Source organism: Anser anser (assembly GCF_964211835.1).
Source record: "Anser anser genome assembly, chromosome: 3".
In the NCBI taxonomy this organism is placed as follows: Eukaryota; Metazoa; Chordata; class Aves; order Anseriformes; family Anatidae; genus Anser; species Anser anser.
Genome location: NC_139722.1, coordinates 69,228,432 through 69,244,883, shown reverse-complemented (window position 1 = coordinate 69,244,883; position 16,452 = coordinate 69,228,432). Strand labels below are relative to the sequence as shown.

Below are 16,452 nucleotides of genomic sequence, written 5' to 3'. Positions count from 1 at the left end.
ATGTGTTAAAATACAAAGATGTATTAAAATATAAAAAGTGCCTTTAAGGATAAATTTGCTGATAGATAATTTGTATTAAATTGTTCTGCAAATGGGATTGAGAACAGGACAGAAGATCCTTGTTTTATTTATCTTCCATGTTTCTCTGTTAGATTTTGGCTTTTTGTAGATTTTTCTCAAGAATGTGTTTACTGAAAATACAGCATGTTAAGCTACAGCTGAGAGGGAAGTCCTTGGATTCCTGTTCTTTTTCCTCAAATAACCTTCCTGATGGCATACACACGTTTTGTATGTGGTTTACAGAAGCTGCATCTGGCTCAGGAAGTCTCCATAAATGAAAATAGCTGGAAACTGGGCAAGTGTGGGGAGAAATGCCATGGTTGCTTACCTTTTTTTTCTCTTCCCTAGACCTCTGGACAGTGTTGGAAACTTGCTGCTGGGCAAGTTGACACAGCATGGCTTACCCTATCTATGCCCTGTTGCCTTAATTTCCCTAAGTACAATGAACAAGATTTTCTCTCCAGCAGTGCTTCTGGAGGTGACTTACTTGTGAGGGTTGCAATGGCAAGGCACATCACTGGTGTCCAACTGGAAGCCTGCTTTCTTGGGAACCAGGCAAGAAGGTGTATATGGGGCAAGCTCAGCAGTTGGCAATCAAAGGGAAGATGAACTACATAGTTTCAGTCTGTCAAGAGGAAAGGTGTGGTAGAACGATTTCATGGCATCATCTGACTGCCAGTATACCGGTCAGATTTAATCATGACAAAGAGAGTCTGGCTTGAGCAATGAGAGCGTAGTCTTTTTTAGGAGTTTATTCTGCTGTCTTAGATTGGCTGTACAGGAACTTCATCTCTTGTACATTTAGCTTTTCTTGCTTCTGCCCCAAAGGTTCAGATACTGATGTCCAGAGCACAGAGCACTGGTACTGTGGAAGATAAAGGTAGAGATTTTGAGCTTTATGTTCCTAGTAGCCTGTCTTACTAAACAGATGGGGAGCAGATGAAGCTGGCAATGCTATGCGTACTGAAGATTCACAAATACAGATGTCTACTGGTTTCTGGCTATCTATGCCCATTTGACTCCTCATCCCATTTAGGAGAGTAGTTGTTGCCTCAGCTGTGTTTCTGGCTGATAGCATATATTTCCTCTGTTATAGTTTTCCTCACAGTAGTCATAGAAATCTCTGCTTTTAGTAGCGAGGTAGAGTTTTTCTGGTCGGTTTGCATGGCAAGTTGTGGAATTAGTCTGTGTACTGTAACACCTGTGCCAGCGTGCATCAGAGCTCATCCATCCTTCTGAAGAGTCCATAAGTAATTAGTGAGAGGCAAAAGCAATGTATCAGCTGGTCAAGTTTAGATTCAACAAATGTGAATGAAGTTCTGGAAGGAGATGAGAAAAAAGAGAGGGAGGGGAGCTTTCCCTTTTCACTGTTTACTCGGTTCCTCCACTGAAAATCTAGGCACCACATTTTTCTCCATCAATCTTCTTACTGTTCTTTGTCTGCAGACTCTTCCTTTTCCTTTAATAACCCAATTCCATGATATAATAACAATAGGGCTGAAAATTATATGGTTCTTGAGTGGTAGAGTCAGTACACCCCTCTATGCCAAGGAAGGAGGTATGGGCTGCTGTTGAAAACTCAGCCTCAGCTGGAATATCAAATGGCCCAGGTAGATGAGGACAATTCCATCTGGTTGGGTGACCTGGCCACTGTGCACATCCTGCCCTGACTATGAGGGCAGAGGAGCTGGTGAGCACTACCAGGAATACTGGGAAAGAAAGAAAAGAAGCTGGGGACTCCTGCACAACCCATCAACAGGTAAATACATGTTTTATAAATGCGTGTCATTCTGTGACAGTCAAAATAATTAAAACCTAAGCTTCTTCTTCTAAATGTTGAAGATTATGTTACGTGTTGGAGGTTACAAAATGTGTTGGTGTATTTATTTTGATCATATTCTTTTGGAAGGTGAAACTATCTGTCTTTTTAAATAGATCTTGTCCTCAAAATATTGATTCCATGAGGTGAAGTAAAATAATTATAACAATAACAGAAACTCCTTTTGACCTACCTGTTGACGTCAATGAGTAGTGACAATTCCCCTTTTCTAAATATGCAGTCTAAGTTGTGTGCTTTACTGCTGATGTGCTGTTTTATTTCTGAGTGGTTTGTGTTTGTTTTCAGACTGTGAGATGACCAACTTCTGCAAGGATCATCTCACTGTACACTGTTCTAGGCTAATGGCATGCATGTTTTAATATGAAATGCTTTAATTCTGTGTCTGATCTGCAGTCCCACTGTACCTAGAATGAGCTAGCTGGTACATTAGGAGAAGGATGAAATTCTTGGAAAAAAAGTTCATTTGGCTTCTCAAGAAATATTTTAAAAATTCATCCCAGTTCCACCACTTTTTCCAGTTAAAATGAAAACTTGAAAAAGCATTATGGAAAAAAAAGAAACTTTGTTATTTGCATGATAAAATATTTTGATGTTTTGATAGTAAACCAGCTTTCATTTTACATTTTGTTAATGATATTTAAACAGTAAGTTTTCCTGTTTAAAATATTTGACACTAACCACTTCCTTTATGTCCAACAAAATGTTGTTGACGATCTGTAGCTTTTTCTCACACATTTTCAGTGCTTTCATGTGTTCATAACTAAAGGAAAAGTTGGAAAAGTGAAGGCAAAGGAGAGAAGGGAATTTCTTTTGCTTTTCTTTTAACTTTTCCTACCAAGCATGTAGTCCATCCCTTTTTCATCTCTCTTGATCTTCCCTCTTCTTTTCTTGCTCAACTCCATCTCACAGCAAATCATAAAAAGAGATATACTTGTACAGTTCTGTTTTCCCTTGACTTCACTACACTTTTTTCAAGAAGTAGCCACAAAATTTACACTATCACTGTTATTAAATTATGCTACCAATATAAAGTTGTAGGTAATCAAATTTGATCTTTATTTAAGTTTCAACTGAAAACGATTATGTGAAAACAAAATTTAGTTTTCCTTTATTAATTCACTGGCTTGTGTAGATTAGTATCAGTATTGTTTAACTGGCAATTCTGATGCCTGCTCAAATTAAGATGCTATTAAATCTCTTATCTTTCTAACATTTTCTTATTACTTTCCAAACCAATCACCTTTTGGACTGAAATGTCCTGTACTTGATCCCTAAGAACAGACAACTTTTTTCCTTTCTTTCTTCCTTTCTTGTTAGAAAATTAGAGGGAAAATGTTTTTGTTCACTGTATATTATTGTCAGAGATAAAAAAAAAAAAAGGTCTTCACATACATTTTGCCTACCATATGTCTGAGGAAGGTAGAAGATTACGATCTAATCCGCACCAGTGATATTCTTTGCATAATCTTTGCAAATTGGTTTTGTTTAGTCTCTCTGATAGATCTTAGAAAATCACAGTACAGTCATATATATTGCGTTTTCTATAGGATCTTTCTGTAAAGCTCCTCAAGTTCTTCACTAAAGTTGGACACTGCGTGTGAGTGAGTAGATTGCTTAGGATACATCTACAATGTACTGAAATTTGGGATTGCAGACTATGTTGTTAGGTAACTTTAAACTGCTTGACTACGTGCAGTCATGGCAACATGCAACCTACTTGTTCTTAAATATTTAGTGTGTATCCAGACCCCCAAAGCAGATTTTGTAATTTGTGCTAAATGTCTTTGTTGCTGTGCCTGTCCTTTTATCAGCACCTGACCTGAATAGTACTTCTTCAAGCATGTCTCTACAGCTGTAGTAATCATCGGGAAAATTTGCACAGGTAATAATATAGCAAACATAATGACTGACAGAAACTGTGTCTTTTTAATACATCCCTGTGAACCTTTATCTGCATATATTAATTTCTGTCCTTACATTTTCTCTTCCAATATTTTTTTATCCAACCATACATATGCACTTGTAATATATGTTCTTTAATGTCTGACAATTCCTTTATTGTATTTACCAGTCTGACCTCTGAAAATGTTTCTTTTGATTAGAGATGGCCCATAGTACCATGTAGGTTTGAAACAGCAGAAATGGCCTCCTTGATTTATTCCTAACCTGTTACTCATTACATCAGTTTTTGGCCGGAGGTCAGCAATGCAGGTTTCAACTTCTTGGCTTCTTGACTAGGTAGATCCTGATATTAGAAAGATACATGTACACAAGGGTAGTATAAAATTTAATGAAGACAGATCATCTTTGTATTCAAATTTTAAACTGGTCTTTACTCATGAAATGGAAGGCATTTTTTTTTTGCTTGTTTGTTTTTACCACTTTCTCAAATTTATTTTGAGTATTTCATAGAAATAAAAGCATTCCTTGCTATAACTTATTTTGAGAATGTTACAGATTCCCTAGCTTGGTTCTGTAATGTATGTTTACACTGTAATATTTTCGGTTGCTCAGCTTTGTAGACTTTCTCTCCTGTATTCCTTCAAAAGATTGTATGTTTATATCTTTATGAAAATAGATCTATTTCATCTGTGTCTGATTGCATTCTCAGATGTTGAAGTACAAAAAAAAAAAAAAAAAGGAAAATCACTAGTGTCTTTTAACTGGGTCGACCCCTAGGATTTTTACATTATAAAATAGAAATTGTAAAATAATTTCTAGATTTGCTAAATCAAATAGGGTTGTATTTCCTGGGATATCAGTTCAATGCCAGGAAAAATTTCCACAGTTAATGTCTAATCATATCCCCTTGGGAGACAATTAAATTGATTCTGGTTTGAAGTAGTCTTGTTCTAAAGAAAAAAATACTCTGTAGCTGGACACTTCAGATGTGAAGTCCATACAGTAGATTCACCTAGGTCAGATACCATTGTTAAAGCCAGTATGTATTTCTGATTTGCTATTAGGCCCCCATGATCTTAGTTATATATATAGGGGACAAATATATATAAATATATATGTATATTTGTGTAGTGTTTCTGGATACTCTCGAGCCCAATAAGGGAAAAGGGAATCTGTCTTGACTTGAATGGACTTTGTCAATCTTAATGTTCTACAGCTGTAACAAGAAAGATAGTTTGTTTAACTTTTTGATTTAAACCATTTCTAATATTATGTTTCTAGGAATTAATTTGTTCATATAAATCCTGAGCTTTCTTGAACAGATGGTGATAGTGATGACAATGAGTTTGTTATTGAATGACATATCGGAAATATGAGTCCAAAATAACACATTTGATGGTCATCTAGGAAGAACCTAATTCAATCACAAAGATATTTTATTTGAAAAAGTCTGTTGCAGCCTGAGGTTTACTGTAAATTTTTTTCAGTTTCAGTGCTATTGATCACTGAGTAGACTCCTAGTTGTGTAGTTGCATGTTGCATACTCTTACAATAATGTTTTTCTGAACATACATTTTTGGTATTGTAGTAAAGGATAAATTCCAGCTGCATGGAATTTAAATTGACTAGTAATATTAGGTGACAGTACAGAACTAGATGACGACTTTCCTTATAAAAGAGACTTAATTTGCATTTTGTTACTCTAGCAAAATGCCTCACAGAATTGCATAGTATCAGAATAACCCCAAATTAAAATCTCATTTAAACCACTTATAGCATATGTATCATTTTATTTTGCTTAATTTGTTTAAATTGAAAAATATCCTAGTAGCAGTCTGCAAAAATAATATGAATTTTTTGTCTCAAGACTTTGCAATAAATTGGTGGAATAGATAGTAGTTGTGACATACTGATGGCTGAGACAGCACGTGTCAGATAAAGCTATATAACCTGACATTCCTCTGCTTTCTGCTATTTCTCTTAGCAGAAGTAAAGACTGCAAAAAACAGAATTGTTTATTGAGAATGATATCTGAAAGCTGGTGGCAAAGCCGTTGTCTCAGATGCATGAAGTATTTTGTATGTGAACAGATTACGAAATGCCTTGTATTTCCATGCTCTTCTCACTTGCAGCACAAAATTTCTCAATTAGTGTTTGTGTTTCTATTAGGGGTTGTTTTATTTGCTAGGGATGAGAATTTAGAATTAATTTTAAACAAGAAAAAAAAGTCTTTAGTCAAAGCAGTCATCCTTAGAGTAGGAGGATTAGATTTTGTTATTCAATTAAAACTGTTTGGATTTTATTTTTTTCTAGGAGTCAGGGGATATGATCTTTTAGCTTTGTACCACTACTTGATATCCTCAATTATAGAAGGTCATTAAATGTGTTTAAATATCTTACATGAGGATTGTGTTTTCCAGGAGAACAGCTTGTGTGTACAATATGTATGTTAGTGCTTTGAACAGATTTATCACTAGATATTAGTAAATTTGCAGGGATGTGTGTGGTGAGTTGAAATAAATTAGGGGGCCATCTGTTGCGGAGGCTTATATTTATGCTCTTAAAGGCCAATTTTAGCACCAGGATTACTAGAGTTAGTTCAAATGGTTGTGGATTACAGCTACAGAAGAGAGATTGAAAGAGTGATATAATTTACTCCTGTTTTGGAAATAATCTAAGTGCGTAAGGAAGTATATGAACATGTAAATCAAATTGTGTACATTTTTTTCTGAAAATTCACATAAATTTTACTGAAAACTGCACTTTTAGAACATATTGGAACTTCGCAATAGCAGTAAGATTAAAATTTGGTGCTGGTGAAGAAAACTTGTTTGAGGGTATATTAGTATTGTGAAAAAATGGACAAAATAGTGTGTTTTAAAACAGATGTGGAATAGACTGCTGTCCTTGCTGTTTTGCTTGCTAATTATTCTATTAATTTATAAAGAGACTCTCATGTAACAGGTTCAAGCTAGTCATGCCTCTGGGCATAAGTGAACCCCGAGCTTGAAGAAGATTACTTGTTTTCTCCTGGCTCAAGACCAAAGTTAGGTCTAACAAGAAGGAAGAATACAGATGCATGTTTCTACCAATTTAAGTCAGTAAAACTTGTCTGCACTCTACTTGCAACTGTATTCTTTAGCTATGAACTGATTTTTGGAAAATCAGAATGTGCTGTCAAGGCAGGTCAAGTATGAGACCGCCAAATGTGTTCATCTCTATCATACTTTCAATAGAAATGTTATAAAGTAATAGATATGTATTGGACAGTACCTGAGTAAATAAGTGGATTGAGTATTGAAATGCTGTCTTTGTCAAATTGCTCCTTTGATGAATGCCTAAATTAGCAATTCATTACTGCCTATATACATCCATATTAATAAAAGCAGGGGAAGGAGGCATGTGGAATACCAGACCTGGTGCCATGGTTCCAGCTGTACAAAAAGATACTCTGCTCTGTTCCTGGTTTTGCCCACTTTGTATTAGGCTCCAAGATTTACTGACACTCTTTTGGTTTTTCACCTAAGGCTCTTTATTCTGGAGATGATGTACTTCTTCCTTGTCATGCTTTTCCCCCCACAAGGGTGTATTTCTTTCCCTACTTTGGCATTCCTTTAGCCCTTGATTCATTACCTTTGCCTGTAGGTTTGTTTTGCATATATTTCTGTCCATTAAATTATCTATGGTGGAATGCTGTTGCATTTCCTCCTCCGTATGTTTTGCATCTTTCAAGTTGAAAAGTGAAATGTGAGAAAATATCTAAAATAAAAGATGTAAAACAAGGTATGTGTTTGACAACAAAGGTGTTGCTGAGATGATTTGCAATGTGTTTGGGATGCACTGCAACAATACCCTGAGAAGGGTATTAGTGCTTATCTAGACTTTCTCTAAAATATGTTATAGCGTGCCATTATTACTTTTAAAATTGACTTAAGATAATTTTTCATCCAGGCCTCTTAAATCAGTGAAGAGTATACAACAAACCATTTTTTTGAGTCATTTTTTAAGATCTATGGCAGAATCCACTGTTTACTGTATTAATTCCAGTATCCCAACACTTCTGTTATTGCAATCAATAGAAACCTTCCAGTGCGTTCAGTTCTGCCACGTTATCTTCTTAATGGCACAATTAAAGTCATGCAAAGCTTTTCCTGAGAACACAGTAATAAAAATAATGTGTACCTGGTAGAATACCTGGATCTATGTGCACACCAATATGTACTACAGGCTTCAAAATGTATTTTTTTTTCAAGGAAAAAATAGGCTCTGAATCTTTCAGATTTAGTAATTAATCAATGGCAACAGCTTAGGTATGTTGTTCTGTTGTGCTTCGTCTATTGACTCTGAGTCAATGTTCATGTTTCCTTTCACAACTTTCAATAGAATCAGGGAACATAAGAGCAACATTTTAGTGTTACTCTATCGTACATGAACTAGTACCTCTGTGAAAATACTCTGTGAAATATTCAGTACTCTGTGAAATATTCAGTGTAAGTCTTGGGGTATGCTGTAGAATAAAATAGATCTTGGTTATGTGGTTTCGAAGTTTCGGTCTTGATTGAAAATATTCTCTGATTTTGTATATATATATGTGTGTGTGTGTGTGTGTGTATGTAGGTTGATAAAAAAGTATAATTTGGGGGGGGAATTTAATTTGAGATTTTACTATTAAGAAGAATTATCTTTGTATTATTTCAATACAAGGAGAATAATTTGGTTTATTGTTTCCTCTCTGTATTATTTCCATTTTTATTGCACAGTGGGAGTCTGCTATGACGGGCTTTGCATTGTGTTCTCTACTTCTGTTTTAATTTAACAGCCCTTGCAAGCCATTTTCTTTCAAAGGGTGGTCATTACAATATTTTGTCTTATAAGAGCAAGATTGACTTTAGGGAGTAGAGCAATAAATTATTTCCTGCCCTTGTCCTGTTAATATGTACAACACATTTCTCTTTTCCTTGATCGCTGTCTCCTTCATGTTGCTGTTTGCATCTTTTCGTAAAGTCTCCTTCTACGCTGTCCTGACATGCGTTAGAAACAAGGAATGCTTGACATTATATAAAACAGGAATAATCTGATTTAAAACAAAACAGTAAATGGTGAAAAAGTTAACTGTGCAAAAGGTAATATGTATTTCCTGTAATCCAAACAGGTTGTGCTGGAACTTTTTTCTAGAGGTTTATGAAATGGAGAAATGGAAAGAACTGCTATTCTGATGGTGACGATTAAAAAGCAAACTTGAAACCAGAATAATATTATATCATTGTATAGAACCTGCATTTGGTCACTAATTCATCTGTGCAGCCTTTGTCTTGGATTACTCAAGCCTTCTCTTTATTTAGAATTTGCAGGTTTATGGTCCATGCTTTAGTAGTTTATAGCTCTGCGACCATATTACTTACTTATAAAAGAATCGAAAGCAATCTTCCAACATGTTTACAGCTCTCCCAATTACCTTAAGAGCATATGCTTTTAAAAAAATTGCTTCTCTTGTAGACACAAACAACTGTAAAAACCTCAGCCTGAAGACGAAAATGTTCCAGCACTGGAAGTTTATTTTTAAATTTAATAGATCAGATTTTCTTTTAGGGTTTGGTAATTTGTTGAGATTTATTAGAGCAGTTACCAGGTTTAGCTATGTATAGACATGGACTGAGATTTATAGCAGAAAACACTTCCCGTATGTCGAACTGGGGACTGATGCCAGGCTGCACTGTGCAAGGCAGCGTGTTTTGAATACAGGATAGGTTTCCTTCTAAATTTATCACCTTTCACTGCTAAGGGGGTGTTATTATGCTCGTGATACGTGTTTTCTTGCAAATGTGCTTCTGGTTCAGTTTCCTCGCTACTGAGACTTTTCTATTTTAGTTCCCCATGTCACGTGATCCTCCCAGCCAGTGAGAGCGCTGCCGAAGTAATGGCAACAACCTTCTGGGATAAATGTAAGTGACAAAAACTCCTAGCTTCTGCCAGTTTCTGTCGCTCACACACACTTTTAAACGCTGCTTTTACCCAAAACTTTGCGGGGCACACCTAGTGATGTCTATGGAAATGCTTAGAAGTTGTTTTTTTTTTGGTTTTGATTTTTTTTTCCTCTTTGCCTAACGTTACTTTTTCTTACTATGTTCCTTTTTTTCCTGTATCCTGCAATGTAGTTGAGAAGCCTAAAAAAGCAACATAAAACAAAAGAAATGCATTCCAAGCACTGCCTAAAGTTCATTTTAAGTTGAATAGGGAATATTGCAAGTGTAGTAGTATTTTATTTAATTTGTGCTTTAGGTAGGGTCAAAAATCCCAATCTGCAGTTCTGAAAGAATGAAGTGATTCGCCCTCGCCAGCCACAATTGATTATTTTGGTGGAAGGAAAATAGTAAACAAAATGATCTGAAATCACACGGTCACGTCTTGGCAAGTTGGCTGGTACTTAGTGAAAGGATTTAATTCAATTAAAGGGCAGTCAGGTACACAAGGCATTGTATCATTTTCTGGGGAGCTTATGAATGAAGTGAAATACTGTATTTTGATCTCAGCCGATGCTGAGCCATAATTATCCTGTATGATATTTAAATTGTGTTCATTGAGATTTGTCATATGCTTTTTATTTCAGAGGTTGTTCCTGTTAGAGTTAGTGTTGTCATTCTTTTTTTTTTAATACAGTGTCTAAACTTTATAGGTAAAGTTTACCTGGTAATTCATAGTGAGTAGAGTTTTTGTCTAATTTATTTATTTTTTTTTAATTAAGAATAAATGTTTGTGGGAAAGACCTGTTGAAATAAGTTGGGATCTCATGATTTCCCATCATGGCCTCTGGCTTGGAACTTGTATCCTTTGCAGGTGCAGAGACCATTATCACACATTTCTTTATTTTCTCTGTGTGTTACTCATCTATACCCTAATGACCATGCATTAGACATCCATTTGAAATCTTTTTCTTATTTTTTTTTCCTCCTAAAAATCCATTGGTTACAGAAAAAATTTACTTAATGTTTACACTGAAGTACAAGAAGGACCGGTGAGGCATGTTAACTTATCAGTGCAGCTCCTCCCCTCATCACAAGAGATGAAGGAAAATTGTATGTTCCAAATTATTTTCTGGTTTGCTGCAATATAAACACTCCTTGTCCTGAAGTGTCAGAGGCACAACAGCATCCATGTGTAAATACTTGTCTGAGGAGCTTATTAGAAAAAAACACCTTTGTTATGCTAGTTGGATGAAATTTAGGAGCTAATCTACTGCCATTTTTGTTTAGAAGTTTAAATTGTTGGGTTGTTGATAAAGCATTACACAGGCAGGAAAGGAGAGTGCCTATACTGCTTTTTTAAAAAGTGAATTTGTATATTAGATGATAAAACAAGTTCTAATTCAGTTTCATCTATTTGCCTTTGTTTCAAGACTTTGTACAATGACAACGTGCACTTAACTGGAATTTTGAGACTTCACCTCACAGCAGGACTTCACGATGCTTCCCACAGTTTAGCACTAAGGCTTGTGAGCATGAGTTCCCAGCATGAAAGATATGCTAATTTCTGTTGTGACCAGAGAAATTACAAGTGGTAAAATTCAAATAATTGAATTAGAGGATCCGTTTTCACTTTTTTTTTTTTTTTCCCCCTACTGGTTTATTTACTACCTTCATTCATGCCCAACTGTTTTTGTTTCTTGAAAGAAACATCAGAAAACATCAAGAAAACACCTTGTTTTTACTGTGAGGGCAGTCAAACACTGGCACAGGTTGCCCAGTGGTTGTGGAGTCTCCATCCTGGAAGACATCAGAACCCACCTGGACGTGGCCCTGAGCAACCTGCTGCAGGTGACCCTGCCCTGAGCAGGGTGCTGTGTCAGATGAAGGGGACTCCAAAGTCTCTCCCAATCACAGCAATTCCATGATTCCTTGAAAAATAACACTGTTGATTTTAGGGGAGATCAGAAGTCGAGTGTGGATTGGAGTCTTAAAATGACACCCATATTTTAGACCTTGTCATTTTGCTGTCTTGGTTCAGCCAGCAGTCATTCATTCATTTGGAGTGATAGCTGTATATGTCTTGTTGGCACCTTCTCATGCAAGCCATCTGAAATGTCACGTATAGGGAAGCAGCTACTGACAGTGAACAGGCTTCCTTTTCACCTTGTCCTCATGGCTATTCAGACTTACTTCTGGCAGCCGTTTCTTGTCCCATTCCTTCTTTGCACTGTGTCCTCAGGCACCACAGGCTGGCACGGGGAGAGACACCGACAGAAAGAGAACGAGAAAATTAAGAGTAAAATTAATGAAAGTACTGTGGGAAAAGCAAAAGTAGAAAGTGAAGGGACAGAGCCAATGAGCACTTCCTGTGGATATCTTGCTACCATATTTGAATCTTACTGCAGGATCACTAGAAGCTTTCAAAGGTAATGCCTAGATGTGCGGAAGGATGTGAAGAAACAATTATCTTGCAGGCTCTCAGAGGCTACAGAAAAATTTAAGCTCCAGTCCTATACACTATGTGAGGAGTTGTAGTCTGCAGGTCTTATGAATGGTACAAGGAAACATGACATGGTTTGGCAATAATGGAAGTAGAAGAACAGTGAAAAGAGGTACAAAAAAAAATCTAAAAAAGTATGTATATATACATATGTAAGTAAAAAATGTACTTGCCAAACATTAAAGTATACAGAGTTCATTTAATACACCTCACACTAACATATGGATATCAATTTTAAATAAAAATACCCAAAGTTAGTAACTTGTATTTAGAAAAAGTGATTTTTATTTTTTCTGCCATAAAGAAGTAGGTGATTTTGTTTAATACTACTTATCTTCATGAAACTTAAATATTTGCCCTGAAAGTTATTGCTGACACAAAACCAAATGGGTGTTACTGTGAATAAATTCTGAGTGGAGCTGGAAATGTAGAAGGGTTCAGCCTCCAAGGGAGGGGTAGGCTAAGACAGGTCCCTGTTTGTAAGGAGCACAGTGAGCTGGCTACTTGGGGTGAAGGCTTGGTAGTAAGGACTACACTGAGTGACTCAGAGGGCCATTTCCTTTTCTAGCTCAATAGCATAACTGGAATTTAAACACAGTATTTTTCCTCAAGAAGGAACAGTTTAAAATATGAATACATCTTTTCTCACCAAATTATTAAACTTTTTTTTCTTCCCTTTTTGACAGCAACACTGCAAATGAAAATGAAATTTTTACAAAGTTTTTTGTAGGGGGATATGAGCATTTGAATTTTGCAAGAGTAAAGTAAGATATGTTGTTAATTTTGAGAAAACAACAATAACAACAACAAACCAAACCAACCAAACAAAAAAAAAACCCACCCCACATTCCAAGGAGCAAATATCTGTAAAAGCTCATTCTGGCAACATTCAGTTCATGATAGTAACTAGTCTGAGAAAGAAGATAAAAGGAGGAGGAAAAGATTTTCAAATAATTACATGATAATAAAGAATTTACTAGCTTCACAAGATATATTTTTCTTTTGGTTTATTTGGTGATTAGCATTTGCATAGTATAACTTTGGGAATTTGCAGATCTCTGATTTGAAAAAAAAAATCTTTTTCATATAGGATTTTAAGTTTAATTAATTTCAATTTCCTAGGCCTATAATTTGGGTCAACTCTGTTATTATTTTCTTCCCAATAGTTTCTGTTGTTACTATCACTTACTGCAGAAGGTAGATTAATGGCTAAAATGATGGACTCTTATCAGTTCCCCAGTTAAGTACATTCTATAGTCTAAATGTTAAAACTTGGGTAATTTTTGAATGGAAGATAGTATTTTTATTTTTTAAATAACATTTTTGTGGGATTTTTCTCTATTTTTATTAATGTGCAGATTTTAGTAATTATATTTATGCAAATTCCTACAGATAATAGAAATGTCATTTATCTTGTGTTGGATTACCCTAAAATATTGAATAGAAAAGAATAATCTATGGAGAAGTAAGTCTAGAGACTATGCAGATAATGTTTCATATACTTTATTTTCTAAAAGTCCATTTAGATTTCTATATACAACTACTAGTGTTGTGTCTATTCTATTCTAGATAGCTTTCATTCGTGATGTTTTTGGCTCTCAATAGCATAGCAATGTTTTCTGCATAAACTGTAACAGGTTAGATCTATCAATATTGTGTCTTAACTGTTTGCTTCAGTCTTTATATCCACTATGGCAGCTAAACATAAATATTGCGAGGCCAGAATTGTTTGGGCTTGTATTTTGGCATTTTTTTTAAGCCCTTGATTTGAAATCCAAATCAACACAGAATTAGGATCTTGTTTGGATTTTTTTTTTCTGGTTTTGTTTTGTTTTCTGAAAGCTCGTGTAACTCCCATGTAACTGCTTACAGTTTTGGCTTGTATCTTCTTCAGGTGGAGGTATAAAAAACTGAATGTGGCTTTACAAAAAAGATCACTAAGATTTGATTTTACAGTGAAAAAGTAGGAAATATTTCATACGTGGGTCTCATTCTATTAACATCATCAAGTTTGAGGTAATGGACAGAAATGATATTTGTGGGCTCATCTTACTCTGTTGCTATAAATCAGCAACCTACTCATTCCTTCCAAAATACTATAAATCTCAGACTGTGCTGCTGCCCAGTATTCAAATACGTTCACAACTGGTGCCAAGCTGTATCCTCACCATCCAAAGAAATCATTCAATTTCTACTTGTATTTTACCTCTGGATGTGTCAGAAGAGCCCTTTTTCTGTCGACATTGATATCTTGCCTGGACACTTTCGGATGTGAAATTTACCCTGAAGCCTTGATTTCGCATGATCATTAGAGAGTTGATGGCACATTTCACAAGAGTAAAAAGCAGTAATATTTTTGTCCCAGCCAGTCTGATTACTCTGTTTTGTCAACCTAAATTCTTTCTGTAGTTTAAACTGGATGCATTTCAGGTGGTTTTGTTTCTTGTCCTAATCTGTTGCATACATTGCTATATCTTTGCACTTCAGTGATGTTTCTGTGTTATGCCAGTTCACTGGACATACATAAGCTTGCATGCATACACACAAATGTATAAACACAAGAGGACAGCAAGGGTACCACTTAAATGAAATTCTGTAATTATATGACACATGAGTTCATAATTATTTCATTAGCACCTTATTTTCTTGGTTAGTCTTCTTAAAAGATTTGCTGTTGCTTGCTGACACAATTTTGTATAGAACAAAAAAGTGAAATTAGGAAAAAATGCATCAGGAAGGTTGGTACATAAGTAATAGAACAATATTACTTTATACTTCCTTTTGGACTTTTGACAAAGGGCTGTCTTTTTAAAAAAAATATTGATTTGTTTTCCTTATTTCTTTTCTCTTGAAACCTAGCAACATGAAGGATGTGCTTGTAAAAATGTCTTTAAAAATAAAACAGAAAAAGCTAGAGAAAGCTAAGTCAAGAGAGACTCAAGAAGAAACTTTATGAATTAGGTGGTGAGTCAGTTATGATTTTTTTTTAAAATGAGGAAAAAGCACAAGTAACTAATCTTTCTTCCCTAAGGGGATTAAACTGAGGCGAGTAAGACAAACCATTAAGCAAATTTGATCTTTGGTAACTTAAATGATTAAAAACTAGGCAAAACATCAGACGACTAATTATGCTCAAGGCAGAATTTTTATGCTTGGGAAGTGTATACGTTATGAAGTGAGCCAATATCATCTGTCTGGTGTTATACAACCCTTCATCCTGTCCTGTTGCCAATTGTAAAATAACCTAGTTGGCCTAGCCAGGTCACTTTCTGCCCTCCCCTTTGAGTATCAGGGCTGGGGTAGGACCATGCTCTCCCGGTGTGCCCTTCCTGGCAGGTTTCCAGTCATCAGTGACTGCCCCTGGGAATGTCTGGCAGCACTGTGGTGGGACAGTGAGGACCAGATGTCCCTGGTGGCATGTAACAGCTTGGGACTGCCTCCCTGGTGTAGGCACAGTTCATGTGTTCCTGTGGTGGTTGACTGGAGAAAGAGGAAGTAAGAACCATCCAACCAACCACTCTTGGGTCCAGATCCTAATGGGTCCCTGAGGGGTTGGGGTGCATTTGGGACACTTTTGGAGCAGAGCTTCCAGTTTAGTTTAACCCAAAAGGAATCTGTTATGCACACCCCAGCTGCTCCACATACCAAACCAGTGCACTGGGGAAATCACTTCAAAACCTCACTACTGTGAAGAAAGATGGTAACATGGACACAGCTTATTTTAATTAACTAATAGCATTCTCTGTGCTAGCTAACTAATCTGTCACTAATTTGTCTCAGCTCTGGGTCTACTTTGGCAAATCATAATTCTGCTTGCAAAAGACTTGACCATCATATGAGCCTGCCTATTTCTACACTTAAACCCACATCTGCTGTCATAGAAAGATCCAAAGGAAAAACAGACATTTTGGATAAAAGTGGAACATTATTTCCCCCTTGAAAATGCCTTAAATCTAATTATGTCTCTGGTGATAGAAGGCTCGAGGTACTGTTAGTTACCTCCAACATGAGATAACATGACTGAGTTACGGTTAGCTACCCCGAGGCTTCCCGCACACGCAGCAACTCACTGGTTGTAATCTCAAGAGAGAAGCAGGAATTTATTTCAGCATAGATAACGCATGAGGACTTACTTTTGCATAGACACAAGTCACTGTGCATCTGCTCTGTGCTGGTAAGTTTTTGCT

General features: G+C 36.1%; 1 protein-coding gene across 8 annotated transcripts in view; it reads left to right on the top strand.

Annotated features, from left to right (window-relative positions):
- The window catches only part of ESR1 (estrogen receptor 1), a 189,718-nt gene that overhangs the window by 12,940 nt on the left and 160,326 nt on the right, over window positions 1-16,452 (top strand). For 4 of the 8 annotated variants that reach the window (XM_083830464.1, XM_083830470.1, XM_083830471.1 and 1 more), the window contains exon 1: window positions 9,671-9,744. The exons of 2 other annotated variants lie outside the window; for them this stretch is intronic. In XM_083830464.1, the coding sequence (XP_083686590.1) occupies window positions 9,720-9,744 (25 nt within the window). In that variant the 5' untranslated portion in view covers window positions 9,671-9,719. Of the gene's footprint in view, window positions 1-9,540; window positions 9,745-12,064; window positions 16,440-16,452 lie in introns of those variants that run through there. 2 more of the 8 variants (XM_083830465.1, XM_083830469.1) reach the window with 2 other exon arrangements.